Source organism: Podarcis pityusensis (assembly GCF_964106645.2).
Source record: "Podarcis pityusensis genome assembly, chromosome: 8".
Lineage (NCBI taxonomy): Eukaryota > Metazoa > Chordata > Lepidosauria > Squamata > Lacertidae > Podarcis > Podarcis pityusensis.
The window spans coordinates 66,620,285-66,647,931 of record NC_138033.1 but is presented as its reverse complement, the minus strand read 5'-3'; the positions used below and the strand labels follow the sequence as shown (position 1 = coordinate 66,647,931).

Sequence of the window (27,647 nt, the reverse complement as noted above, 5' to 3'; positions counted from 1 at the left end):
CCATTCCTGACTACAGGCTTAAGCTGGCTGTGGATGTTGTGAACTTCAGGCAATGAACACATAGTATGTAAAGCCAAAGAGCTCTGGGACAGATACTATGGAACTGGATTGATCAGTGGCCGGATGTGACATTCCTGAGTAGAACATCACATGGCACCATTGCCAAGAGCCATGAAATTGCTGTTGATGTTCCGATGGATGAAATATCTGCATGGGAGTATGTGTGCTAATTGGGAATTACTTAATTAACCGGTCTACAGCCTATTTAGCAGCGTAGATACCTCTGGTGGAGCCACACAGTAGAAACTCTTCCAGTGTAGACTCAATGTTTCCCTTGCACTCTTTGGAACAGTGAAATGGAGCTTCTTCTGGGCCTCCTGCTTGGGGTGATTGGAGTTATAGGGATTCTTTCCCTGTTGTTTCTCTCCTTTGCAATTTATTATGATCTTTCCAGGAGTAAAATCCCATCTGGATTTGACAGTCCATTAAAGCTTCGGGTCATTCACTGGACTGTCATTATGGTGGTCATTGTGGTAAGTTGGGGACTTGTTGAGCCATTATGTGATGCAGCAGGTTATTCTTATGATCTTATGTGAAAGGTGATTAAGAAATGATGATGATGATGACGACAAGAAGAAGAAGCATCTTTAATTTTTTCTTTATGATTTTCAGTTATATGCATTTCAATAGTTTTACAGTCATTTTAACATTTCAAAACTTGCCATTATGGTGAGTTGGGGGCTGGATGAGCAACAGGTGAAGCAAGTGAAGCCAGAGGTTCTTATGTTCTTATGTGATTAAGGTGATTAAGAAATGTAATTATTCTTATTCTAATTAGCAATCTTTAATACATCTTTAGGTGTCAGGCAAAAACATTTCTAAGTCCTTTTAAATGTGTTTGAGGGAGGGATGTTTTTGGCTTCTATATATTTTATATATACCACTTCTATATCTTTTAAAGGTGTTCTTGGTTTGCTTTGCACTTCTTTTTTATGTATTTTGTGTTTTTATCTAGTATTTTTATTCTGCGAACCACCCTTTGATCTTTGTATGAAGGCCAGTATACAATTTTATTTATTTAATAATAATAGTTTATATATTTCAGTAATTCATATGCATACTGCACAATAGAGCATGAAATGAGGAAAATCAATGAGTTTACTTGATGATGATGATGATAGATGAAGATATTATCAAATTTAACAAGGGCTTTATTTTTAACCTGTAGAGGGACACACATAGAGAGAAATATATTATTCACACTAATAATATGGTTTGTTTACATCATGGTTTCTTCAGGAAAGCACATATGGTCTCATAGGCAAGCAAGCAGATTGTGGATTGTTTCTCCAAAGCTTCTTTTGTCTCTGTACCTTGGCTGGTGTTTGGGTTGGGGTGGCCAAGCAAACCATGATTTAGGAAAGCTTTTGGGTTTTGACATCAAGCCAAACCATTGGATCGCTTATTGTGACCCAGGGCTGCCTCTAATGATAGTCCCATTCTAAGCAGACAAATTGAAATTAATGGACATGGCTAACATGCACTCATTCATTTCCATGGGTCTACTTTAAATAGGACTTATTTGGATACCACTCCCTGTGAATAGGATGCAAATGTGGGCACTATTTTCATGAGACTGTTCCTTTACCCTACAGGGGAAGTGTCTTGAACTGCTGGGTGTCTGCAGCCAGTGTGCCTTTATCCGCTTCCTCCAGAGGTTCTGGAATCCAAGAGTGGATCCCAGCCTCTCTGCCAAAGATCTGCATTTTGACGGGGTTCCTGTGAGGGTTTATCAGCCCAAAGCACCATCTGCTGGCCCAAGGAAAGGATTTATGTTCTTTCATGGAGGAGCTGGGATGATTGGAAGCATCGGTAAGAGATTAAGGCTGTCAGCCCGTGAACACTTATCTAGAGGCAAGCGCCATTGAACTCAAGTAAGCCCATGTAGAATCGTGGAAAAGGAGAGTTGGGAGGGATCCCAAGGGGTCATGTAGACCAACACCCTGCAATGAAGGAATCACAGCTGAAGAAGCCCTGCCACCTTTCAAGGGAGTCCGTTCCCTGTTGAACAACTCGCACCATCAGAAAAGTGTTCCTAATGTTTACTGGAATTTCCTTTCTGGGTAGAAGTGCTTAAGATATCAATGTAAGAGAGGTTTACTGGGCTGAGATACAAGAATGTTGGTGGTAGTTCCTGAAGGGACAAGGGGCACACATGTGCTTTGGATTATTTTTATTTATATGCATATATGCTGCGGGTGGCGCTATCGGTTAAGGCACAGAGCCTAGGGCTTGCCAATCAGAAGGTCGTCAGTTCAAATCCCTGCGATGGGGTGAGCTCCCGTTGCTTGGTACCAGCTCCTGCCAACCTAGCAGTTCGAAAGCACGTCAAAGTGCAGGTAGATAAATAGGTACCCCTCTGGCGAGAAGGTAAACGGCGTTTCTGTGTGCTGCTCTGTTTTGCCAGAAGCAGCTTAGTCATGCTGGCCACATGACCCGGAAGCTGTGCACTGGCTCCCTCGGCCAATAAAGCGAGATGAGCGCCGCAACCCCAGAGTCAGTCACACCTGGACCTAATGGTCAGGGGTCCCTTTACCTTTACCTGTGCTGACTTAGGTCAACAGGAAGAAACAAACAAATGGAGGATCTTGTTATCATTGCTTCCCAGACCCCACATCTCTATTAAGGATTTTTCGTAAGGTCTTGAATTTAAGCCGCACTTTAAGTTTTCACAGTCGGAATCTGGAAAGAAAGTGCGGCTTATATTTTTCCCAATACAGCATATAATAATTGCTGCTCCTGATCACTCTGTTTATTAACCCAGCCGCCCTCCCTCCCCTGGCCACCCCCTCATTTACACCTGACCCTATCCCTCACCTCACCCCACCCCACAGCCACCCCACCCACATTTGCTAAATAGGTCAACAAATCAACAAACTGCACTTGCACCAGCTTTCATTTGCAAAACAAAATGCGATTTCACAAGTTAGCAATTAATACTGATACTCTTGGCTACAGAACACAGTGACATTGCGTTGCAACAGCTTATAAAGTAGCAACCTAGTAATCCCATTGCACCAGAAGTGGTTTTAGTCATGCTGGTGACATGACCCGTAATGCTGTCCGTGGACAAACGCCATCTCCCTCAGCCTGAAGCGAGATGAGCGCCACACCCCATAGTCACCTTTATCTGGACTTAACCATCCAGGGGGCCTTTACCTTCTTACCTATAAAGTAGTAACTTCAGGAGGAAGGAAGGCGAGAATCAAGTGGGGACTCAGGAGAGCTTGCCCTGTTCAGGGAAGTTTTTAATATGTGACATTTTAGTGTATTTTTCATCTTTGTTGGAAGCCGCCCAGAGTGGCTGGGGAAACCCAGCCAGATGGGCAGGGTACAAATAAATTATTATTATTATTATTATTATTATTATTATTAGAGACATTGATATTGTTGTGGTGGTGGGAGAATACTGTTCTCCTCACAGAGCTTGCTTCCTGAAATGCAAGAGCCATGATCCCAGACCTTTGACCATGCTGACTGGAGAAATGTTTTTTGAGGTGGGCATTTGGGGGGTTTATGTCAGTGAAAATTGCATGTACAAATACATTATATATCGGAAGACTGCTGTTCAAAAATGTGCTTTTAAAGGCAAGACTGGAGGCAGCAGATAATTACCTCCCTATTTAAAATTTCCCTCTCATCTTGCTAGGGTGCTACCAAGATGTCTGCAGCAAAATCGCCAAGGAGACTGATTCAGTGGTTGTGTCTGTTGGGTAAGTAAATGCAACCACGTATCCTTTCAAATGAAAAATGTGTGTGTGTGTGCTTTGCACCCAGCATGTTGCTGTATTTTGATGGCATCCCTTGCCATATTCTTTGCAGGAGAGAAAGGCTCCCCGTGAAAGCTGTCAACATTCCAATATTAATTTTTATTAGTTTTCAGTTACAATATAATACTTTATTATAACAATGCCAAATTATAATGCAATTAGTAATACTAATCATTCAGATGCCAAATTATACAATTTAGGTACCCTCCTGTGTGCTAGAATTAACGACATCCATTTGTATTGACACATTAAATTATTTATAAACTACAGGTGAAGCATTCAAACACTCTACTGGTTCTTCCTGTGTGTTGCAATTACCGTATTTTTCGCTCTATAAGACGCACCAGACCACAAGACGCACCTAGTTTTTGGAGGAGGAAAACAAGAAAAAAAATATTCTGAACCTCCGAAGCCAGAACAGCAAGAGGGATAGCTGTGCAGTGAAAGCAGCAATCCCTCTTGCTGTTCTGGCTTCTGTGATAGCTGCGCAGCCTGCATTCGCTCCATAGGACGCACACACATTTCCCCTTACTTTTTAGGAGGGAAAAAGTGAGTCTTATAGAGCAAAAAATACGGTATTCTGTTTGTAATGTTTCTTCCTGTCCTTGCAAAATATTATGTCTATATTTTGCCAGTTGTTGCTGTTCTCCATCATGCCTTGGGCAGAGCTAGTGTCCCATTGTTGTTTCAGAAGTTCTCCATTGCTCCATCCTGTGCTTCATTGTTTTGCAACTTTAGCAGCAGCTGCACACATCACACTGTCCCAATAAATATCCTGTTTTCGCCATTTTTCTCTCATCCTTGGAAGGAGAGTAAGCTGTTGAACTTCAAATAACTCAGTAATTAACCTTATCAACTCCTTGGCAAGCTCACAGATTCCTCACATCCCTCCGTTCAGCCGAAGTTAAGCGATTACGATTCCAATTTAATTAAATTCCAAGTCCTTTTAGCATTATTCAGTTCAGTCTGAGGATAATAAAGGATAGGGAGGAGTCAGCTCTAAGTTTCCATCACAAACCTTTTGCAAAATAGAGCTTCCCTCCCTTTTTTCCTTTTTTGTTTTTTTTACACACACAGTTCCATTTGATGTTATATTCCATAGCTGCTATCCAGTTTTCACCGTCTTCATCTGTACATCCATAATTTGAACTAGCATTTCAAAGGAGAACTGCCAAATCATAAATGTATAGAATAAAACTGTATATAAAGAAGCCGTAGGCTCCCCTCCCCCTGCCGTCTTTTACACCAAATGAAGTCTTCTTTCAAGTTCAAACCTTAATGAACTTGCAGCTGCTTCAATTCTGCAGTGTATAATCTCATCTCTTCTAGCACGTGTCTGTACATTAGTCGAAATTAAACTCTAATTAACAGAAGAGCCTCTGCTTCTTAATGGCGGCATAGGAGGGTTATTGGGAGGCGAAGTGCTTTTGCACTCAGCGCCTCCCTGCCTCTCGCTTTCCATGCTGGAGCGAGAGCCAGGTACCGAGACAAACTGCAAGTGAACCCCATTCCCCCCATCCCGGGGGGGGGGGGGATTTGCAAGGATAATTACTCTCAATCATCCTTGTTTGCTTCTTCACCAACAATCTCCTGCTGTTGTGGGAGCTGCCTCCATTGAGGCAGACCGGAAATGGAACCCGGAAGCAATCAACATTCTGTTCTGTGATCTCATGCACCTAAGACATGAAAATGCTCAGTTCTGTGGGGAGACTATGAGCTGGGCATAAGGACTCGCACAGCACCCCTAACCAGGGTCTCCAGATCAGCCTCAACTTGGAGACCACCCAACCCAGATCTAGCCTACAATCAATTCAGAGATGGGGCTAATAATGTTCAGTTAGGGCTTTTATAGAGCTGCCATATTTCAAACAGAGAAAATCCGGACAGAAAAGTTGTTGAGCTATTTTTATGGGAAAATGGCAGAAACAGCACTGCTGACATGGACTGCCATATGTTCGGATTTCCCCTGACATTGTTTCTGATTTGGGCCCTGACATTGCTGTATTCTGGATGTGCCTGGGAAAAACTGGACATATGGCAACTAAATCTCTCATTAAATTTAGAGTCAGGAAGGAACAGGTAAATGAGAGGTCATGCCCCTGCATCTAAACAGAAGCGGGAGGGAAAGTTGCAAGTGGCAAATGGTATTGCACCACCTGGATCCAATCCTGAAGGGTTCTGCTTCCCTGGCTCTTTTGCTAGCTGGAAAAGTCAGTTTTTTAAGGGCACGATCCAGCTGACTTTCACATGCATTGTATCTGCTATAACTGATCCAGCAGGCTCTTCTTGGAATCCTATGTGCTCATGGATGTGTTTGGAAAAGATCCTGGAAGCTTAAAACTCTGCTTCTGTTTTATTCACCAGCTACTCTCTGCCTCCGGAGCATTGTTTTATCTGTGCTCTCTTGTGTTTTGATTTTTTAAATTATTGTTAGTAGTATTTTATGACCTTTTACTGTGTCAATCAGCATTTGGTGGTTGGAAGGGCAGGATTCACACACCTGTGTGAAGCAGGGGGTGGACCCTTCAGAACCAGGGTTCAAATGTTTCTCTCTTGCACACCCAGCTGTGCCTCTTGCCCTCAGGTCTCACAAATGCCACTCTTCCCCCCCCCCCCCGCCAGGCCAAACTCTTCCTTTCTAGGATGTTAGCATCCGAGATTCATATATATGTAAAGGGTTAATTGCAAGAGCTGTAGAATTCTCTGATGTCATACACCTTATGGCAGTTATGGCAGTTATGGCCCTTGGTACGGCAGCTATTAACAGTCTTTTACATGAAAGCAGTTGAACTGTTGTTCTGCTGTCTGCCTCAGGGTTAGTTAGTCTGTAACAGTTTAATCTATGTGACATACTTTTTAGGTGTGCATCATTTCGGGACACAGTAATTCAGTTACTGTGAATTAGCAATTTAAGAAGCATTCACCTGCATTGTATATTTTAGCTGCAACTGCAAGTGCACTAAGTACATACCCTCCAACATTTCTCTGATGAAAATAGGGACATCCCATTCCATAATGATGATTTTATTTTTTATACCCCACACATCTTACTGGGTTACCCCAGCCACTCTGGGCAGCTTCCAACATATACAAAATATAATAAAACCTTTCCTATACAGGATTGCCTTCAGATAGCTCAGAAGTTGGGTAACTCCAAACCCTCCAACATTTATCCAATGAAAGTATGGATGTCCTAAGGGAAAGCAGCACATTACGAGATCAAATCAGAAACCAGGACAGCTGCTCTATTTATTTTTTTAAAAAAATTTAAATTAATTTTCCAAATTATTACAAATCAGACAAAATTCCTTAAATTTAATACAATTTCTTAAAATCAGGTTTCTCGCTCCTGTTGCAAACATGTGTCAATCATTCCTCCCCGTAGCTGCATCTTCTCTTGTTTAATGTTCGGTTGTCATCCTTCACTAGACGTTAGTCCATCCTTGCAGCTGACTGGTTATTCCTCCTTACAAACAGTGCCTCTGTTACATCTTATAAATATATAATCCATTTCATGTGTGTAGTCCTTCTTTTACATTGTTGTTTCAGACCTGGTGAGCTGAGAGAATTAATTACTATCTTCCTTTGTTCTGTTCTTTGCCAGCTTATCTGGGTGGTACGAGGTCACATTCCATTCCTTTCACTGTTCACCAACTAGCATACTGGCTGCAGCCTAAATAACTCACAGAGTACATAAACAATCTCTGCCATTAACATTCCGCTCTGGAGTTCTTCCTCGGCAAACAGTTAAAGAAAAAGTATTTTCTCAAGTTCAGTCTCTTGTCAGATCTATTCAGCAGCCATTCATTCTCCCTGCTCCACACTGCTCCCTCACACTCCTGGGTCCAATCCAAATATAATTTTAAATAAAGTCCATTCAACCTCGGTTGAGGTGGGAGGGCATAAAAAAAAACCATGTTAAATTCCTGCTAAGCATAAATCAAAAGCCTCCCCCCTCTTTTCCAAGGTGACAGACAGAATAACAGAGCCAAGGCTACGTACGTCTCTTTCATTTTACAGGGGAGGATGAGAAAAAGACGACAATTTAGAAACCATATGAAAGCACAAAGCACCTTGTCCTCCCGCTTCCTTTCTTGGCTGTTGTGTGAGTTTTCAAGCTTCGGGAAAAAACAAACATTCAGATACCTTCAAAGAGCCAAGCTCCATTCTTTCGGCAACTGATTGATTGCAGCCCATTATCATATGTCGGTCCAGGAGTGCCTCTAATCAATATTCCAAATTGCCTCTAATCAATACTCCAAATTGAGGAGGAACCAACCATAAATCATGCCCAAAATGGAGGCTCAGCCATGGCAGGGACACACTCCCGGGTCACACCCTTTCTGCCTTTCAAGTTGGCAGACATAGGCTAAAGTGGCACAGCAGGATGCGGTGAGCTCCCCAGACCACACTAGGGAGATTGCCAGGTTTTTTGCCTCATAAATATGTGAGGGCAGTGGGGAGCGACCACCATTAACTCGTGTCTTAAGTGGAAACCAGGACAGCTTCTCTAAATCAGGGATGTCCCTGGAAAATAGGAACATTTGGAGGGTTTGGAAGTAAAAGGTATATGTTATTTAATTGTTAAAAGAGTGTGTCTTGTGTAGTTTTTATAGAAGGAAAAAGAGAACTAATAAAAGGGTCAAAGCACTTAGGGCTGCCTTCCACATACCCTGCAAATGGGAGTCTAGTTAGTGTCTAACTTCCACATCACGGACCCTGTCTTGTGCCCTCATCCTTCGATCTTACCTGCCTGGAATTTGCCCCTGACCTGAGGTAATCCCTCTTGAAGAGGATTCTGCATGAGTTCAAAGGTTAACCATCTGCAGATGGGGTGTACACAGGGCTTTTTTCAGGGGGAACTCACAGGAACTCAGTTCCAGCACCACTCAGGTGGATTCTGGCACCTCTCAGGTGGGCACCATTGCCATTCTAAGAGAATGAGGGAGGTGTTCATGATTCATGGAGATTTCTGGACCATATTTCTGGACTTCTTTTTCTAGAAAAATAGCCCTGGGTGTACATCCCAGTTGGGTTGCACATCCCACATACAGTGGTACCTCGGGTTACATATGCTTCAGGTTACAGACTCCGCTAACCCAGAAATAGTACCTCGGGTTAAGAACTTTGCTTCAGGATGAGAACAGAAATTGTGCTCTGGCGGCACAGCAGCAGCAGGAGGCCCCATTAGCTAAAGTGGTGCTTCAGATTAAGAACAGTTTCAGGTTAAGAACGGACCTCCGGAGCGAATTGAGGACTTAACCCGAGGTACCACTGTATATAGTAATGCCTGAGGAAGAATTTGGAGGGCTGTCCATGGATACTTGCAGGAGTGCTGCTGAAGACCAGTTTCTGGAAGCCACAGGCAGGACGAGGGCCTTGTGTTTGGGTCCTGCTTGCAGATGCCTCATAGGAAGCTGCTTGAACCTGGTGAGAACAGAATGCTGTAGTAGATGGCCATGAGCCTGATCTAGCAGGCCCTTCTGGTGTCCTTATGTGATCATGAATGTGTTGGGAAAAGTTTCTGGAAGCTTACCTCTTTGCTTCTGTTTTATTCTGCAGCTACCGCCTGTCTCCTGAGCATCTTCCTCCCGCTCAGTACAAGGACTGCCTTGCTGCTACCATACACTTAATTCAAAATGCAGCTTCCCATGGGGTGGATCCTTCTAAGATCATCGTTGGTGGGGACAGTGCGGGGGGCAATTATGCTACTGTTGTTGCCCAGAAACTGGTGGAGAGATCAGACCTTCCAAAACTACGGGCTCAAGTGCTGATCTATGGGACTTCCCAGGCTATGGACCTCAACACGCCTTCCTATCAGCAGAATGGCTCAATGCCCCCCTTGTTCCGGGAAAACGTTGCTTACTTTGGAATGAAGTATATTGGAAAAGACACTTCTTTGGCAGGGCAGCTCCTGAAGGGCTCTCATGTGCCAGATTCAATGAGACTGAAATATGGGAAGTGGGTGAGTCCAGACAACATTCCAGAGAGATTTAAGGCGAGAGGCTACAAACAAGTCCCACTTGCTCCTTATGAACCTGAAGTCTATAGGCAATTATCAGAGACATTAGAAGATGATTTTTCTTGCCTTTTTGCTGAGGACTCTGTCATTCAGAAGCTTCCTGAAACCCTGACTGTGAGCTGCGAGTACGATGTATTACGAGATGACGCACTGCTGTACAAGAAACGTCTGGAGGACAATGGGGTGAAAGTCAGCTGGTTCCATGTTGAGAATGGGTTTCATGGGGTGCTAAACCTCTTTGACGCAGGCCTGTTCACATTGCCTGCTGCAGTTGAATTGATGGACAGGATTGTAGACTTTGTCAAAAACCTATGAGAGGAAATTTCTTGAATTTATGGGTCATTCATAAGGAAGGGAGAATCTGCCAACTTTAGCTTCTGACATTTTGTCACTTTTCCAGTCATAAATCAGCTCTCTACAATTCTGTGGTTATATGTGGTTCTTGGGGACAGTGGGGAATTGCTCATGAAAATTCACCAGCACTTTTGTGTGAAATTTTCCTAATAAACACTTTTACTTTGTATGGAGTTTTGACTAATATACACATGATTAGAACCAATGTGCTCTAATATAACACATTTCTATATTGTTTTCACTAATATATATATATATATATATATTATATTGTTTTCACTAATATATATATATATATATATATATATATATATATATATATATTTCCCCTTCCATTTTACTACAGACAGGTTGGCTGGAGATCTGCACTCCTAATGCTATTCTAGGCTGAATCAACAGAATTATAGGGTCCAGATCAAGAGAAGTAACACTTTCACTCAATTTTATCTTAACCAGACCTGACCAGTAGGACTGTGTCCAGTTCTGGGTGCTGCAAATTAAGTAGGATATTGATGAGCTGGAATCTGTGCAGAGGAAGTAGGTCAGGCTCATCAAGGGTCTGGAAACCAAGCCTTATAAGGAATCATTGATGCAGTTGGATATGTTTAGCTTGAAGAAGAGGACGGAGAGGTGATTTAGTAGCCATCTTCAAATATATAAAGGGCTGTCACATGGGAGATGAAGCAAGCTTGTTTTCTGCTACTTCTGAGGGTAGGACTCGAACCAATAGATTCAAATGAACAGCGAGAAGCACCATAATTCAAAAGCATCAATTCTTCGGTGATCAGCCTTCTTTATGGTCCAGCTCTCACTTCCATACATCACTACTGGGAAAACCATAGCTTTAACTATACGAACCTTTGTTGGTAAGGTGGACCTTTGTTGTCATCTCCCTACTTTGTGGAATTTAGGGCTTGACCTAACCATCCGCACCTCCAAGGCGCAGCCGAACACTTTAATTTCCTTTCTTAATTTAGATGCAACAGAGTGATAAAGATGGGTATCACCCACATGTAGATGATACTTCACACCATCTCTCCTGATAACAACTCCCACCAGCTTAATAGAGATGTTCATATAACACGGAGCAGAAATTCCAGTTCTTAAGCCACCAGGCTTAATTCCAGTTCTTAAGCCACCAGCCACCTCCCATAAGTAGTTTCAAAAAATGGCTTTGGTGGTAGGAGTGGAACCATTGACACACAGTGACCCAACCCACACCTCCTTAATATGCTCCAAAAACATACCATGGTCAACAGCAGGACTTTTTTTAAGCTGCAGCTCACTAGAACTCAGGTCCAGCACCTCTCAGGTAGGCCCCATTTCCATTATAAGAGAACAAGGGAGATATTCCTGGTGAATTCCAGCATCTCTTTTTCTAGAAAAACCACACTGGTGAACAGTATCAAAGGTGCTGTGAAATCAGTCAGAACAAGGAGGATCACACTCCCTATATCTTTCTTACAACAAATGCCAGGGTCACCAAGGCAGTTCCAGTGCCATGGCTAGGCCTGAAGCCAGACTGGAATGAAGCCAATTAATCTGTTTCTTATGAGGATATGTGGAGCTGCATTGCTACAACCTTCTTTGCCCACAGAGGGGATATTCAGCACTGGTATCGTTGCTGTTGTCATGTGTCCTCTTTTTCCAGGACACGTCCTCTTTTTCAGGGGTAAAATTTGATACAAGTTGCCTTTATTTGCTTTTAATGGCCGTCACAGCATCCTCTGTTTTGCTCTTCAAAACATGGCAACCCTATGCATTCGACCATAACTGTTTATCAAATAGTAAAAATCCTCAAATCTTGGTCTGTAGCAAATTGGCAGCCATGTGGCCCTTAAAATATTCCTGAGAAGGTTCACCACCCCTGATCTCTGAAGCCACTGCAAAGATGGGAAAAGGGATTGGAGGGAGGAGAAAGAAAGCAAACTCATGCACAATTTATTTGTAAGTGAAAAGAACTATGGGGAGAGCTTTTTCCAAGATATTTCCTTCTGCAGAGGAATTATTTAGTGTCATTAAGAGTCAAGATGGCTTCAGGATTGCTCTCCTGTACTATTTCGGACATGTGATTTATGTACTTAAGGGACCCTGAGAATCATCTAGTCCAACCCCCTGCAACGCAGGAGTATGCAGCTGTCCCATATGGGGATCAGGCTTGCAAGCTTAGCATTATCAGCCCCATGTTCTAACCAATTGAGCTATCCAGGATTATGTTCTTATGCCACTCAGAACGTTTCTGAAACTGCTCTAAGGACATAAGACTTTTGATTCACCTTTCTAGGTCTTATGGGTGTAACCCGAGCTTTGAAGCAGCCTGCTGAGTAACTTAGAATAACACCTTAAGTTAAGAACATAAAAGCAGTCCTGCTGGATCAGATAAAAGGTTTCTCCCAGGAGCAAGAAGAATTCAGCCACCCCCTTCAGCAGCCCTGCTTGACTGGGTGGAGAAAGCTGTGTGGGTTGTGTGTGTATATTGAAACAGTACCCTTTTATTGCCAGAATGACATTTGTTGCGCCAACTATTGGCTATTTGCAGTATGGTAGCGCTGCAGAGAACTTGCTGGGGAGACCATGCATTAAAAAGGGACTCAAAAATAACTTAAACAAGGTTTTAATAACAAAAACTCCTTATACACTAAATACATCAACAACAAACCAGACCCAACCACCAACCCATCCCCCAGGATAATGGGAGAGCTAGGTGCTGCTCCTTATATACTACACCCAATTGCTGACACAACTTAATCAATACAACTCAGCAGCACCTGCTATGTTTCACAGCTGTAAAGCTGGCCCTTGCTCTGGCCCTTGCTCTGGCCCCTTAAAGACATACACATCGAGTGGAACAATGATGAACCTTTACATTTAAAGAAACCATTCAACACCAACCACTTTTGACCTTTGTCCTATCTCTGGAAGGGTTGTTCATGCAGCCCTTGAACTGGAAAAGTCTGTCCCCTCCTGGCTTATCAAGACCAATTCCCTGTTTCCTGCAGTAGTAAACCCACAGGTCATAAGTGCAAAGCTTTCTCCCTCTAACACTCCTTAGACACCGGTATTCAGAGGATGTTGCCTTTGATCCTAGGGACATTATATATTCTTTGGTGATCACTTGTAACTGAGTAAGATTGTCTTCCATGAATATTGTCTTAGCAGTGTGTCTGTAAGTGACTGTGGAGGCCAATTCTGGATCCGCAAATCCTTCCACAGTGGGGACATAGGTTTTTGGGCGGGAGCTGAGCACAACGAGGGTTTGCCAAATGTGCCTTCCTCTTAGCACATTTCTCCCTTTTGTCCTGAGTTCATGCTTCTTCAAAGTCTATGATGCCTTTGGTAGAGACTATTCTCCAATTGGAGCCCTTGCACGCCAGTGATTCCCAGTTGTCAGTGTTTATACTACCGTATATATTTTTAGATTGGACTTGTGAGTGTCTTTAAAGCATTTCACTTTCCATTCTTAAGTTGGGAGTACAGGGGTACCTCAGGTTACATGCGCTTCAGGTTACAGACTCCTCTAACCCAGAAATAGTGTTTCAGGGTAAGAACTTTGCTTCAGGATAAGAACAGAAATTGTGCTCCGGCAGTGCGGTGGCAGCAAGAGGCCCCATTAGCAAAAGTGGTGCTTCAGGTTAAGAACAGTTTCAGGTTAAGAACAGACCTCCGGAACAAATTAAGCACTTAACCCGAGGTACCACTGTAGAGTAGTTGCTTTGGAAGACGATAAACAGGCATCCAAACAACTTGACCAGTCCAACAAAGTTGATGTTGAAGAATCATTGCTTCAACATGGGTGATCTTTGCATCTTCTAGATACTATCTATCATCTATCTATCTATCTATCTATCTATCTATCTATCTATCTAATCTCCACCATAACGAGTAGCCATTGATAACCCCACTCCCTACAAACTTGTCTAAAGCCCCTTTTAAGCCATCCAAACTGATGGTCATTACTACCAGTTTTACTGCAAGCCCTTTGTTTTGTAAAGTGATTTTTTTTGGGGGGGGGGAGAAGCATCCACACAATGTCACTGGCACTAGCTTCCATATTCTCCCTGTTTAATCTGAGATTGCCCTTTCCACAGACAATTTACTAAATTGGTGATAGGGGGGAAATGGTTGCTGACATCCTGTTCAAAATATGTGAATGACCCGTTTGCAGTTCCCAGCATCTCCAGGTACCCCAATTCCATATGTAAAAGAAATTCCAGTCAGGTTGCTAGAGCTCAGTGAGGAACATTTCTTCATTCTCCTTCCACCTTGCTTTTCTTTGCTGTGGCCACTAAAGGTCAGAAAGGAAACGTGGATTAAACTCCAACATAGCAGAGGTTTTCAACCTTTTTTAGTCAACAGCTCCCTTAACCAACTACATTCTTTCTGTGGCACCCCTGTGGGGCTCAGGAGCCCAGTTATTCCACTCCTTCCTTGCAAAGCTGGCAGCCTCTCACCCTTTTTGAAACACTTATGGAGTGTTCCCTCAGCCTCCTTTCCCCTCTCCTTGGGAGTCCTCCGGGCAGCTGCTGCTGCTGTCCCTGGTCTCTGAGCTGCCCCCACCACTCCAAAGAAAGGTGCCTCTTAGAGGCACCAATCGCTTGGGGAGCTTGTAGCCAGGGCTGCTGCAATAAACAGCTGTGCAAGCCTTTGGGAGGCAGAGACACAAGAGGCCATCAGAGGAGGGAGGGAAGGAAAGAGGGACAGAGGCCAGTGTTGCCCATGGCACCCCTGACCATCAGTCAAGGCACCCCAGGGTGCCATGGTACACTGGTTGAAAATCATTCCTATAGAAGATTAACTCCTATCAATTAGAAACATGATCTGGCTTTGATATGTTTCTGACAAACAACGTGGAAGATTTGCGGTTGCTGCCCCAAAACTCAGAAGAATGTTCCTCAAGGATAATATGGTGAACTGTAATGATCTGATCGTCAATGAAATATAGAAACTCTTGTGTTTTGGTTGCATTTTAAGATACAGTGGTACCTTGGGTTAAGAACTTAATTCATTCTGGAGGTCCGTTCTTAACCTGAAACTGTTCTTAACCTGAAGCACCAGTTTAGCTAATGGGGGCTCCTGCTGCTGCTGCGCTGCCGGAGCACGATTTCTGTTCTCATCCTGAAGCAAAGTTCTTAACCTGAGGTACTATTTCTGGGTTAGTGGAGTCTGTAACCTGAAGCATCTGTAACCCAAGATACCACTGTATACATGTATGTATAAATTGGCTAACGCTGTCTTTTAATGGTGTATCTATGTGAATTCTGCATAGTAATGATAAATATATATGTCTTTGTAGTGATGGTTAAAATGACCATGATGGTTGAAACAACAAAATAAATTGTACTGAGAAAGATGGAGTTGTATCCCATACCCTCTGACATTGCTCAGATGAAAATCGAGACATTCACCGCTTGAGCATTTCTTCCTGCTCAAGTACAAAAGTTATTTTAAGCACAGAAATCTCTGAATTTAAGAATTGCACGTAGGGAAGCCAGAGGGGAAATAGAAAACCCCAAATCAATTATAACTAACCATAGATGTGTGTGTGTGTGTGCGCGCACGCGCATGAGCACATAAATTTAACAATAAATTCAACATTACAAAAATAAACATTATTATAAAATAAGTAAACAAATAAGTACAACATAGGTGAAAAGTCTTCATTACAAACAGTAATGAAACAAAACAAATAATTGCTCTTCTGTGTTATTGCTTCCTCTTCCAACTGGAGTTCTTAAACAACAAAACTTCCTACAGAACCCTTAAAGAATATTTTTGCTACTATTGAAGGCCATAACGTGAGCACAACCAATCCCCATTTCAACTTAGGTTTTCTGAGAGGTTTGCTCTTTTCTTGCCATCAAACCTCTGTATGAAGTGGATTTTGCTTTGTGGATCAGTCTGTGCATTTGGAACTGTGCAAAAATGCATTCCTGGCTACCTTTCTTTATTTCAGGAGTCTTAAATTAGTGAAGAAACTAATTTTTGTTGCTCCGGTTAAATAATTGAAAGTACAAAACGTTTCCTGACAACCAGCCAAAGATGTGATCGCGAGTTGTCAAGCCTCTGCTTAAAGACCTCCAAAGAAGAAGACTCCACCACACTCCTTGGCAGCAAATTCCACTGTCAAACAGCTCTTACTGTCAGGAAGGTCTTCCTAATGTTTAGGTGGAATCTTCTTTCTTGTAGTTTGGATCCATGCTCGCGAGTGATCATGCTCTTCTGAAGTTTACTATACAGCGGAAAGGAGCAGCCAAGCATACTAGGACTCAGTTTCTTGACTTTAAGAAAGCCGACTTCATAAAACTTAGGGAAGTGCTGGGTGAGATCCCATGGACAGTAATACTAAAAGGAAAGGGAGTTCATGATGGCTGGGAGTTTGTTAAGAGGGAGATACTAAAAGCACAACGTCAAGCAATACCAATGAGACGGAAACATGGAAGGTGCCTAAAGAAGCCAGGGTGGCTATCTAAAGAACTTTTAACTGAGTTAAGATTAAAAAAGGATGTGTACAAAAAATGGAAAAGGGGGAAACCACCAAAGAGGAATTCAAACAAATAGCCAGCATGTGTAGACACAAAGTCAGAAAAGCTAAAGCACAGAATGAACTCAGGCTTCCAGAGAGGTTAAAAGCAACAAAAAAGGCTTTTATGGGTATGTTCGTAGCAAAAGGAAGAACAAAGAAACAGTGGGGTCACTCAGAGGAGAAGATGGTGAAATGCAAACAGGGGACACAGAAAGGGCTGAACTCCTCAATGCCTTGTTTGCCTCAGTCTTCTCCGATAAAGAAAACAATGTCTGACCTGAAGAATTTGGAGCAAATGATTCAGCAAAGGAAACACAGCCCAGAATAACTAAGGAGATAGTACAAGAATACTTGGCTAGTTTAGATGTATTCAAGTCTCCAGGGCCAGATGAACTGCATCCAAGAGTATTAAAAGAACTGGCAGATGTGATCTCAGAACCACTGGCAGTCATCTTTGAGAATTCCTGGAGAACAGGCGAAGTCCCGGCAGACTGGAGGAGGGCAAATGTTGTCCCTATTTTCAAAAAGGGGAAAAGAGAGGACCCAAATAATTACCGCCCAGTCAGTCTGACATCAATACCAGGGAAGATTCTGGAGCAGATCATTAAGCAAACACTCTGTGAGCACCTAGAAAGGAATGCTGTGATCACCAATAGTCAGCATGGATTTCTGAAAAATAAGTCATGTCAGACTAACCTGATCTCGTTTTTTGACAGAATTACAAGCCTGGTAGATGAAGGGAACGCAGTGGATGTAGCCTACCTTGATTTCAGCAAGGCATTTGCCAAGGTGCCCCATGATATTCTTGTAAAGAAGCTAGTAAAATGCGGTCTTGACTATGCTACCACTCAGTGGATTTGTAACTGGCTGACTGACCGAACCCAAAGGGTGCTCATCAATGGTTCCTCTTCATCCTGGAGAAGAGTGACTAGTGGGGTGCCACAGGGTTCTGTCTTGGGCCCGGTCTTATTCAACATCTTTATCAACGACTTGGATGATGGACTCAAGGGCATCCTGATCAAATTTGCAGATGACACCAAACTTTCAATGCAAGAAAATAAGAGTACTCTATCTCATATATTATCTCAAACATCATTGGTTCAAATTTTAATATGGTTCCATTAGACATCTTAAACATGTCCTGACTCTTGCCAAGACATGTACCAATTGTACCGTAGAACAGTTATTCAATACCTGGTGGAGAGTAAAGACCTGGATAAGGTCAATGACGACAGTGGAGCACAGACATAGGTTATACTTACAGAGTGTACACACAAAAGTGCATAGGAAAGAAAGGAGGAATTTGAGAAAGAAGGTTTTTTTTTATTATTTAAAAAAAGAAAGATAAAAAAGGCATGTTCTTTGTAATTTTGCAAAATATACTCATTAACCACATGAAAGGTGCTCCCTGATGTTAATGTTTTATTTAACTTCCTAGTTTTCAAATGACTGGTGATTTGGATAGATTTTGTTGGCAGGAAACTTTTATACTAGGGATAACTGGAGCAGATATCCCCCCAAACCCAGTTAAATCTATGTCCTTATGCAACAATGGCAGAATGAAAATCAGATGCACAGAAATGGTGATATGAGGTAGTACCTACCAAAAAATAAAAGGGCAGCTGAAATTGATAGAATATGTTGAATTGGCAAGTTTGACGTGCAAAATCAGAGATCAGAAAGACTGATTTTAAAGAAGATTGGGAAATGTGGGCAGAATACTTAAAAACTCGGTGTAAATTTTAATTATTTTTTTTTGCTGAGCACTTTGGGTCAAAAGAAATTTTGGGTTTTTTTGTTAGATCATTTATTAATTTTCCAATAAAAGACATCCAATTAACATATCAAATCTTAATCCAATATAAATAAAAAACTAAAATAAAACAAGAGGTTGAATTATCTTCCGAATTGTAATTTTTAATTTTACGGCTTCTTATAGTCTGAACCTTGAGCATGTCCAAATCTCAGACCTGCCTCTCGTTGATATTTCCATATTTCCACATCTCGATTTTAACTCTCTGAACTTCTTTGTCTCTGGCTCTGCGATCCTCAATCATGTCAGAAATCATTTAACCTTTCATCCCTCAAATGCAGATTTGTTTGTGTAATGTACCTTTTCAACTGTTTTTTTCCCCTAGCGTTGCTTCATCTGGCTCCATTCCAATCCGGGGTGTTATCCAACTCTCTGAAGTTTAATGTCTTGGCAACCTCCAAATCATTAATCCTTCCCGTCCAGGCTGTTGTCGAAACCTTCCTTTTAAGATTTAGAAATACAGTACCTTCTACCTTACTGAATTATTCTTCATATTTATTAAGCAGACTGTTTGCTGTATTGCAATATATCAGTCATTTGGCGATTGATCAGCCTTCCTTGAAACCACCCAATCCCCCCTCCAGGCCCTAGAGGGGGGCTGCTAGACAGCCATTTAGCCTTTTCTCGCGCTCATAATGAAGAAAATCTTTTGCAAACAGCTGCACTGTGTATTGTCCAAAATATTGTCTCAAACCGTTGTAGTCAACCAACAATTAATTCCTGTTTCCCTTAAACAGCGGAGGATTTCAAATTTTCCGGAACTGAGTAGTAAGGGAGCTCCATTTTATTCCTTTGTTCTCCTATTTTTAACAAGCATTAACAAGCATTAAAAAAAGACTTGGAATTACAATCCCAGTTGTAAATAAAAGTCCATCTGTACTCATTTTTAAAAAAAAGCAATTTAAGTTCTTAATGAGGCTTGGCATGAGGAACCAATTGTTGATATTAAGGAGGGAGAAGAAAAAACCCCCACACCAAACACCTCCGCAATCCACACACCATGATGAGAAATTGCTGTTGGTATTCTAATGGATATCACATCTACATGGAAGTCTGTGTTGCAATTGGTAATTGATGTGTTCATCAACCAACCTACAACCAGCTGTGTATAAATACCACTGGTGGAGTTAAACAGCAGCAAATGCTGACAGTTTAGGCTCAGTGTTTGCGTCTCACTCTTTGGAATTGAGAAATGGAGCTTCTTCAGAGCCTGCTGCTGGGGTTGAATGGAGTTATAGGGATTCCTTTCCTGTCTCTTCTCTCCTGGGCGATTTACTATGATCTTTCCAAGAGTGAAATTCCACCTGGATTTGACAGTCCATTAAAGCTTCGAGGTCTTCACTGTCTTGCCATAATGGCATTCACTGCGGTAAGTTGGGGACTGGATGAGCCGTTAGTTGAGCCAGCAGGTCCTTCTTATGTTCTTATGGGAAAGGTGATTAAGAAATGTATTATTATTATTATTATTATTAGATTTAATAATACGTATCTGTTGGCACCAGGCAAAAAACATTTCTATATCTTTTAAAGGTGTTATTGGTTTGCTTTGTTCTTGTTTTCATTGTGTATTTTGGGTTTTTATCTTAATTTTTTTTGCTGTGAACCACCCTGAAATCATTTCATAAAGGGCAGTATATTTAATTAATAATAACAGTTTATATATTTAGGTTATTCAAATACTGCTTAATCCAACATGCATAATGAATTCACTTGATGATGATGCTATGAAGATATTATCACATTCAACAAGGGCTTCCTTTCAGCCTATAGAAAGACACACATAGAGAGAAATAAATTATTCACACAAAGCCATGTTTTCTTTACAACATGGTTTCTTCAGCAATATGGTCTCTTAGGTTAGCAAGGAGATTGTGGATTGTTTCTCTAAAGCTTAGCTTGTTTCCCAGCTTCTTTTGCCTCTGTACTTTGGCGGGTGTTTAGGTTGGGGTGACCAATTCTAAGCTGACCAATTGAAATTAATGGACTTGGCTAACATGTGCTCATTCATTTCCATGGGTCTACTTTAAATAGGACTTATTTGGATACCACCCCTTGTGAATAGGATGCAAATGTGGGCACTATTTTCATGAGACTTTTCCTTTGCCCAACAGGGGAAGTGTCTTGAGGTGCTGGGAGTCTGCAGACAGGTTGCTGTTATCTGCTTCCTCATGAATTTCTGGAATCCAAGAGCAGATCCCAGCCTCTCTGCCAAAGATCTGCTTTTCGACGGGGTGCCTGTGAGGGTTTATCAGCCCAAAACACCATCTGCTAGCCCAAGGAAAGGATTTGTGTTCTTCCATGGAGGTGCTGGGATGACTGGAAGCATCGGTAAGAGATTAAAACTGTGAGCCTATGAACACTTATCTAGTGGCAATTCCCACTGAACTCAATAAGCCCATGTAGAATCCTAGAAATGGTGTGAAACCTCTATTGTCAAACCTCCAGTCAAAGAGAGCCCGCCACCTCCCAAGGGAGGCGGTTCCCTGTCGAACAACTCTTATCATCAGAAAGGTGTTCCTAATGTTTAGTTGGAATCTCCTTTCTGGGTAGAAGTGCTTCAGATATCATTGGAAGAGAGGTTTACAGGGCTGAAATACAAGAGTGTTGGTGGAAGTTCCTGAAGAGACAAGGGGCACACATGTGCTTTGGATTTGCTTATGTTAATTTATAGACATGGACCCTCTTGTTGTCATGGCTTCCCAGATCCTACATCTCTAGTTGTCAGTGGTCAGGGATCTGGGGAGCTGCACTCCAGCAAGCAGCCCCTGGGGGAGTGACAGATGCCCCCCACTGCTGATACTGACTCATTCATTTCCTAAAACACTTGATTTCATAGAACCTCAAAGAGGTTCACAAACATGTATATACAGTGGTACCTTGGAGGTCAGTTCTTAACCTGAAACTGTTCTTAACCTGAAGCACCACTTTAGCTAATGGGGACTCCCGCTGCTGCTGCACCGCTGGAGCACAATTTCTGTTCTCATCCTGAAGCAAAGGTCTTAACCTGAAGCACTATTTCTGGGTTAGCGGAGTCTGTAACCTGAAGCGTATATAACCTGAAGAGTATGTAACTCCCTGCCTTTGTTACTCTGCTGGCTTCATAAGACTGAGAAGGAAGGGGGGCTAAGTAAACCCACCCTTGCCTTGCCTGAGGCTGCAATGTCTCATTCTCAGGATCAGACCACTCCCAAGCGTCTGACCCTGCTGGATCCCCGACGCCATGCCCCATATCTCTTAAGTTGAAGATTTGTTTGTGTCTGGGGGAGGGGGGTGGGAGGTTGTAATTTTGTTCAATTTGTTTTTATATGCGAACCTATTTAATTTGCAGTTTGGGAAGCAATTTGTGAACCCAAAGTCAGTCTCTGACACTCACAACACAGCACTCTAGAAATGGAATTTGCACGATGCATAAAAAGGCTTATGTCAGTGAATATCGCATGTACCAATATTGTATGAAAGGGAAGATTACTTTGCAAAAATGGCAAGATTGGAGGCAGCAGTGCTTCTGCTTAGCAGTCGCTAGAAACCCTGGGCGGATAGAGAACTGAAGGTAAGTTTGACATCCCTGCCTGTGGCTCCTGGGAGTTGCAGTCTCACAGCATGTAGAGCAGGGGTAAGCAAACTAAGGCCTGTGGGCCGGATGCGGCCCAATCACCTTCTCAATCCGGCCCGTTGACGGTCTGGGAATCAGCGTGTTTTTACATGAGTAGTATGTGTCCTTTTATTTAAAATGCATCTCTAGGTTATTTGTGGGGCACAGGAATTCGTTCATTCCATTCGGTCAGGTTGCTGACCCCTGATGTAGAGCAATGGAAGCCAAAGGTGCCATCCTTCGGGTTCTGCTGTGACTTATGTCCATGCATTTCAGTGGGTCTTCTGTGAATGCATCACCCCTGGGTTGTGAAACAGCTTCCTTTCGTTAAGTATATTTTCCACATAATTGCTTCCCAATTTTGAATTTCCTTCCCAACTTGCTAGCATTCTACGAAGATGTCTGCAGCAAGATTGCCAAGGAGACTGATTCAGTGGTTGTGTCTGTAGGGTATGTAAAGACAACCCCATGGCCTTTCATAGGGAAAGTGTGTAGGGGCCCAGCATGCTGCTGTATTTCAGACTGGAATCCCTGGCCATATTCCCTGAAGGAGAAAGAGACTCCCCATGAAAGCTGTCAACATTCTGTTCTATGATTGAAAATCAGAGCTTCATGTGCTTAAGACATGAACACGCTCGCTTCCGTGGGGGGGACTATGAACTGGGCATAAGGCCTTGCACAGCACCGCTAACCAGGGCCTCCAGATCAGCCTCAACTTGGAGACCACCCAACCCAGATCCAGCCTGGAATCAATCCGGGAGTGGGGCTAATGTTCAGTTAGGGCTTTTAAACATATAATCAGGAAGAGACTGGGAAACGCCCCCTGCATCTAAACAGAGGGACGAGGGAAAGTTGCAAGTGGCAAATGGTCTTCCACCAGCTGGATCCAATCCTGCAGGGTTCCGCTTCCCCAGCGTTCCCTACACTCTTTTGCTAGCTGGTAAAGTCAGTTTTTTAAGGGCATAAGCCAGCTGACTTTCACCTGCATTATATCTGCTATAACTGATCCAGCAGGCTATTCTTGTAATTCTATGTGATCATGAATGTGTTTGGAAAAGATTCTGGAAGTTTACCTCTTTGATTCTGTTTTATTCTACAGCTACCGCCTGTCTCCTCAGCATCTTCCTCCCGCTCAGTACAAGGACTGCCTTGCTGCTACCATACACTTAATTCAAAATGCAGCTTCCCATGGGGTGGATCCTTCCAAGATCATCGTTGGTGGGGACAGTGCGGGGGGCAATTATGCTTGTATTGTTGCCCAGAAATTGGTGGAGATATCAGACCTTCCAAAGCTACGGGCTCAAGTGGTCATCTATCCTTATACACAGGCTATGGACTTCAACCTGCCTTCCTATCAGCAGAACAGTTCAATGCCCATCTTGTTCCGGGAAAACGTTGCTTACTTTGGATTGAAGTATATTGGAAAGGACACTTCTTTGGCAGGCCAGGTCCTGAAGGGCTCTCATGTGCCAGATTCAATGAGGCTGAAATATGGGAAGTGGTTGAGTCCAGACAACCTTCCAGAGAGATTTAAGGGGAGAGGCTACAAACAAGTCCCACTTGCTCCTTATGAACCTGAAGTCTATAGGCAATTGTCAGAGACATTAGAAGCCGATTTTTCTTGCCTTTTTGCTGAGGACACTGTCATCCAGAAGCTTCCTGAAACCCTAATTGTGAGCTGCGAGTACGATGTAGTACGAGATGACGCACTGCTGTACAAGAAACGTCTGGAGGACAATGGGGTGAAAGTCAGCTGGTTCCATGTTGAGAACGGGTTTCATGGGATGATAAACTTCTTCAAAGGATGCATCTTTGCATTCCCTGGTGCAGCTGAATTAATGGACAGCATCGTAGACTTTGTCAAAAACTTATGAGAGGAAATCTCTTGAATTTGTGAGTCATTCATAAAGAGGGGAGAATCTGCCAACGTCAGCTTCTGATGGTTTCTGATTTTTCCAATCTTCTGTTCAGTTCTCCATTATTCTGTAGAAATATGTGGTTCTTGGGGGCAGCGGGGAATTCCTCATGAAAATTCACCAGCACTTTAGTGTGAAATTTCACCAAGAAACATGGTTACTTCATATGGATTACAAACAATTTGCTCTAATATATGTCATTTCTATATTATTTTCACTAATATATGCATTTTACGGACATTTCCTCTTCCATTTTCCCTTTAGTACACATTAGTTGGCTGGAGATTTGCACTGCTAATGCTGTTCTAGGCTGAATCAACAGAATTATAGTGTCCGGATCAAGAGAAGTAATAGTTCCACTCCATTTTGCCTTGACCAGGAGAACTGTGTCCAGTTCTGGGCACTACAATTTAATTAGGATAATTGATAAGCTGGAATTTGTGCAGAACAAGGAGATCGGGCTGATCAAGGGTCTGGAAACCAAGGTGACAGCAAACACTACAAAAAACTCAATAGAGGCAATTAGAATAAGATCTATGATTTGATCAACTTTCGAAGATTCCTCTGCTTAAAAAATATATCAAAGGAAAGCCTATTGGTTCACATATTTTATCGATTCTGTCATTTGTATTGATGTAAACCTCCAAAAATGGGCCACCTTGGGCCACCAGAACTGTCTGGTGACTAGTAGCATGGATAATAATAATAATAATAATAATAATAATTTTTATTTATACCCCACCCTCCCCAGCCAAGGCCAGGCTCAGAGCGGCTTACAAGCAATAATAAAAACAAGTTGAATGATTACAACTTAAAAACAAAATTAAAATACAACATTAAAATATTGAAACATATTTAAAATATTAAAATGTAGCCTCATCGCAGGAGGAGAAGGAAAAGAAAAAAGAAATAGAGGGAGGGAGGGAATCAAATTGGCTCCTAGCCAAAAGCCAGGTGGAACAACTCTGTCTTACAGGCCCTGCGGAAAGAAATCAGATCCTGCAGGGCCCTGGTCTCATGAGGCAGAGTGTTCTACCAGGCCGGAGCCAGAGTTGAAAAGGCCCTGGCTCTGACTGAAGCTAATCTAACTTCCTTAGGGCCCGGGACCACTAGGGTGATGCTGTTTATGGACCTTGAGGCTCTCCGTGGGGCATACCAGGAGAGGCGATCCCGTAGTTACGAGGGTCCTAGGCCATGAAGGGCTTTAAAGGTCAAAAGCAGCACCTTAAATCTGACCCTGTACTCCACCGGGAGCCAGTGCAGCTTGAAAAGCACTGGGTGAATATGCTCCCATGGCAGAGACCCCGTGAGGAGCCTCGCTGCAGCACTCTGTACCCGCTGGAGTTTCTGGGACAGCTTCAAGGGCAGCCCCGCGTAGAGCGAATTACAGTAGTCAAGCCTGGAGATGACCGTCGCATGGATCACTGTGGCCAGGTCGGGGCGGGAAAGGTAAGGGACCAACTGTTTGATGCGGTGAAGGTGGAAAAATGTCGCCTTGGCTGTTGCTGTAACTTGTGCCTCCATGGAAAAGGAGGCGTCAAGGATTACACCCAAAGTCATAACGGAAGGCAATGGTACTATTTGGGCCCCTGCAAGAGAAGGGAGCTGGTCAAAATGCCCGGCTGTGGGGTTGTCATGGAGCTGCCTAAGTATTTTGGCCCTCAATGGCTCTCCCGGTGCATACAGTGCCCGTTTGTAGTACAAGAGCCCTCCTTTTTCCTCAAACCCCCCATTTCCCCCCTTTCCATCTCTGAGCTCCCTAATTTAGTCGGAGCAAACTCATCGTGTCTGGTGAGCCCAACCAGTTCTTGCTCTCCTGCTAGTGCTCCCCCACACGACCATCAGTCTTCTGGGAACATGGGCTGGCCACAGGAGGTACTTCGCCTTCCATATACTCAGGTTTTCTGGAAAGTGCGTCCACCCTCACATTCCCCTCCCCCCCAGGTACGTATTGTATCTCAAAGTGATACTGTGAGAATGTCTGCGGCCACCGGACCTGTCTCTGGTTGAGCACACGCGCTGTCCGCCAGTATTCCAGGTTATTGTGGTCCGTTCGGACCTGGATCTGGTGCTGCGCCCCAATCAAAAAGTGTGTCTACTGCCAAAAGGCCGCATAAATGGCCAGCAATTCTTTGTCATAAACAGTGTAATGTTGCTCTGACTTGTAATGTTGCTCTGACACAAGCTCTGCAGTCCTCCCCTGACCCTTGTTGCAACAGTACTGCTCCGATGGCCCGGTCTGAAGCGTCCGTCTCCACTCTCAGTGGCTTCCCAGGATCCACGTGCAGGAGCTGCTCCTCAGAGGCGAAAGCCTTCTTTAACCTTTCAAAGCACTGCTGCACTTCCTTGGTCCACGCAAACTTCTTGCCGCAGAGACAATCCGTTATGGGTGCTGTCAAGTGAGCAAAGTTCTTGATGAACTTCCTGTAGAAGTTGCTGAAACCTAGAAACCTCTGCACATCCTTCTTTGTTTTGGGACTCTTCCATTCCAGCACTGCTTTCACCTTCTCCGTGTCCATGGCCAGCCCCTTGTCTGACAGTCGGTACCCCAGGAACTCCACCTCTCGAGCATGGAATTGGCATTTCTCCAGCTTGACCTACAACTGATGCTTCTTCAATCTCTCTAGCACATGCCTGACGTCTTTCACGTGCTGTGCTTCATTTTCAGGGAAGATCAAAACGTCCTCCAAAAAGGCCACGCAATTCTTGTACAGCAGGGGCCCCAACAAGTGGTGCATAAAGGCTTGAAAGCAGGCGGATCCCGATTGCAATCCAAACGGCATGACGAGATACTCAAGCGCCCCCAGGGGGGTGAACATGGTCGTCTTCCATTCATCCCCCTCTCTCACTCTAATCAGATTGTATGCTCCCCTCAGGTGCAGTTTGGTAAAAATTTCCCCTGCCTCACACGTGTCGAAACATCGTCAATTCTGGGCATGGGGAAGGCTACGGGTTCGGTTATCTTGTTCAACAGGCGATAATCCACTGCAAGGCGATGCTGATTCGTTGTTTTCTTGTCCACAACGAATACTGGGCTCCCCCCTACGCCTCTGAACACAGACAAACCTCCAGCCCCTAACATAACCTCGCTTTTGCCCTAGCGTAACCTCTTTTTGCCTCTCAAAGCTCAGGACCTCTCTGGAGAGTTGATATTGCGCTCCTTCAAATGGCAGTGGTAAAACTGGAAGTCCAGAGCCCATGATTTGAATATCCAGGGTCTTAGGTAGGAATAGGACTCATGTTGAAAGCCTTGGAAATCTTGGGCCAGGAAGTGCGCACAAGTTCTCTTCTAACTTGGACTAGAACTCCCACCATTCCTGACTGTTGGGTTAAGCTGGGTGGGGATGTTTGGAACTTCAGTCAACAAACACCCGGGTTATGTAAAACTGAAAAGCTTTACCTGGAGCTGGATGGTTTGGTAGCTGGACTTGAAATTCCTAAATAGGGCACCACTAATTTTGCCACCGTCAAGACCCATAAAATTGTTCTTGGTATTCTGATGGATATCACATCTACATGGAAGTCTGTGCTGTAATTGGGAAATAGTTCATCAACCAACCTACAACCGGCTTTGTACAGATACCACTGGTGGAGTTA

At 43.3% G+C, this 27,647-nt stretch overlaps 2 protein-coding genes across 2 annotated transcripts; both read left to right on the top strand.

Moving 5' to 3' along the window:
- The first annotated feature begins 273 nt into the window (after positions 1-273).
- LOC308482740 (arylacetamide deacetylase-like 4) lies at positions 274-10,373 on the top strand. Its single transcript, XM_081016215.1, has 4 exons — positions 274-533; positions 1,656-1,872; positions 3,710-3,773; positions 9,393-10,373. The coding sequence occupies exons 1-4, from the start codon at positions 357-359 to the stop codon at positions 10,165-10,167; spliced, it is 1,233 nt and encodes a 410-aa protein (XP_080872341.1). The 5' UTR covers positions 274-356; the 3' UTR covers positions 10,168-10,373.
- A 9,220-nt stretch (positions 10,374-19,593) lies between these two features.
- On the top strand, positions 19,594-24,241 carry LOC308482743 (arylacetamide deacetylase-like 4). The gene is made up of 4 exons (XM_081016219.1): positions 19,594-19,911; positions 20,654-20,870; positions 22,521-22,584; positions 23,234-24,241. The coding sequence occupies exons 1-4, from the start codon at positions 19,735-19,737 to the stop codon at positions 24,006-24,008; spliced, it is 1,233 nt and encodes a 410-aa protein (XP_080872345.1). The 5' UTR covers positions 19,594-19,734; the 3' UTR covers positions 24,009-24,241.
- The last annotated feature ends 3,406 nt before the right edge of the window (positions 24,242-27,647 follow it).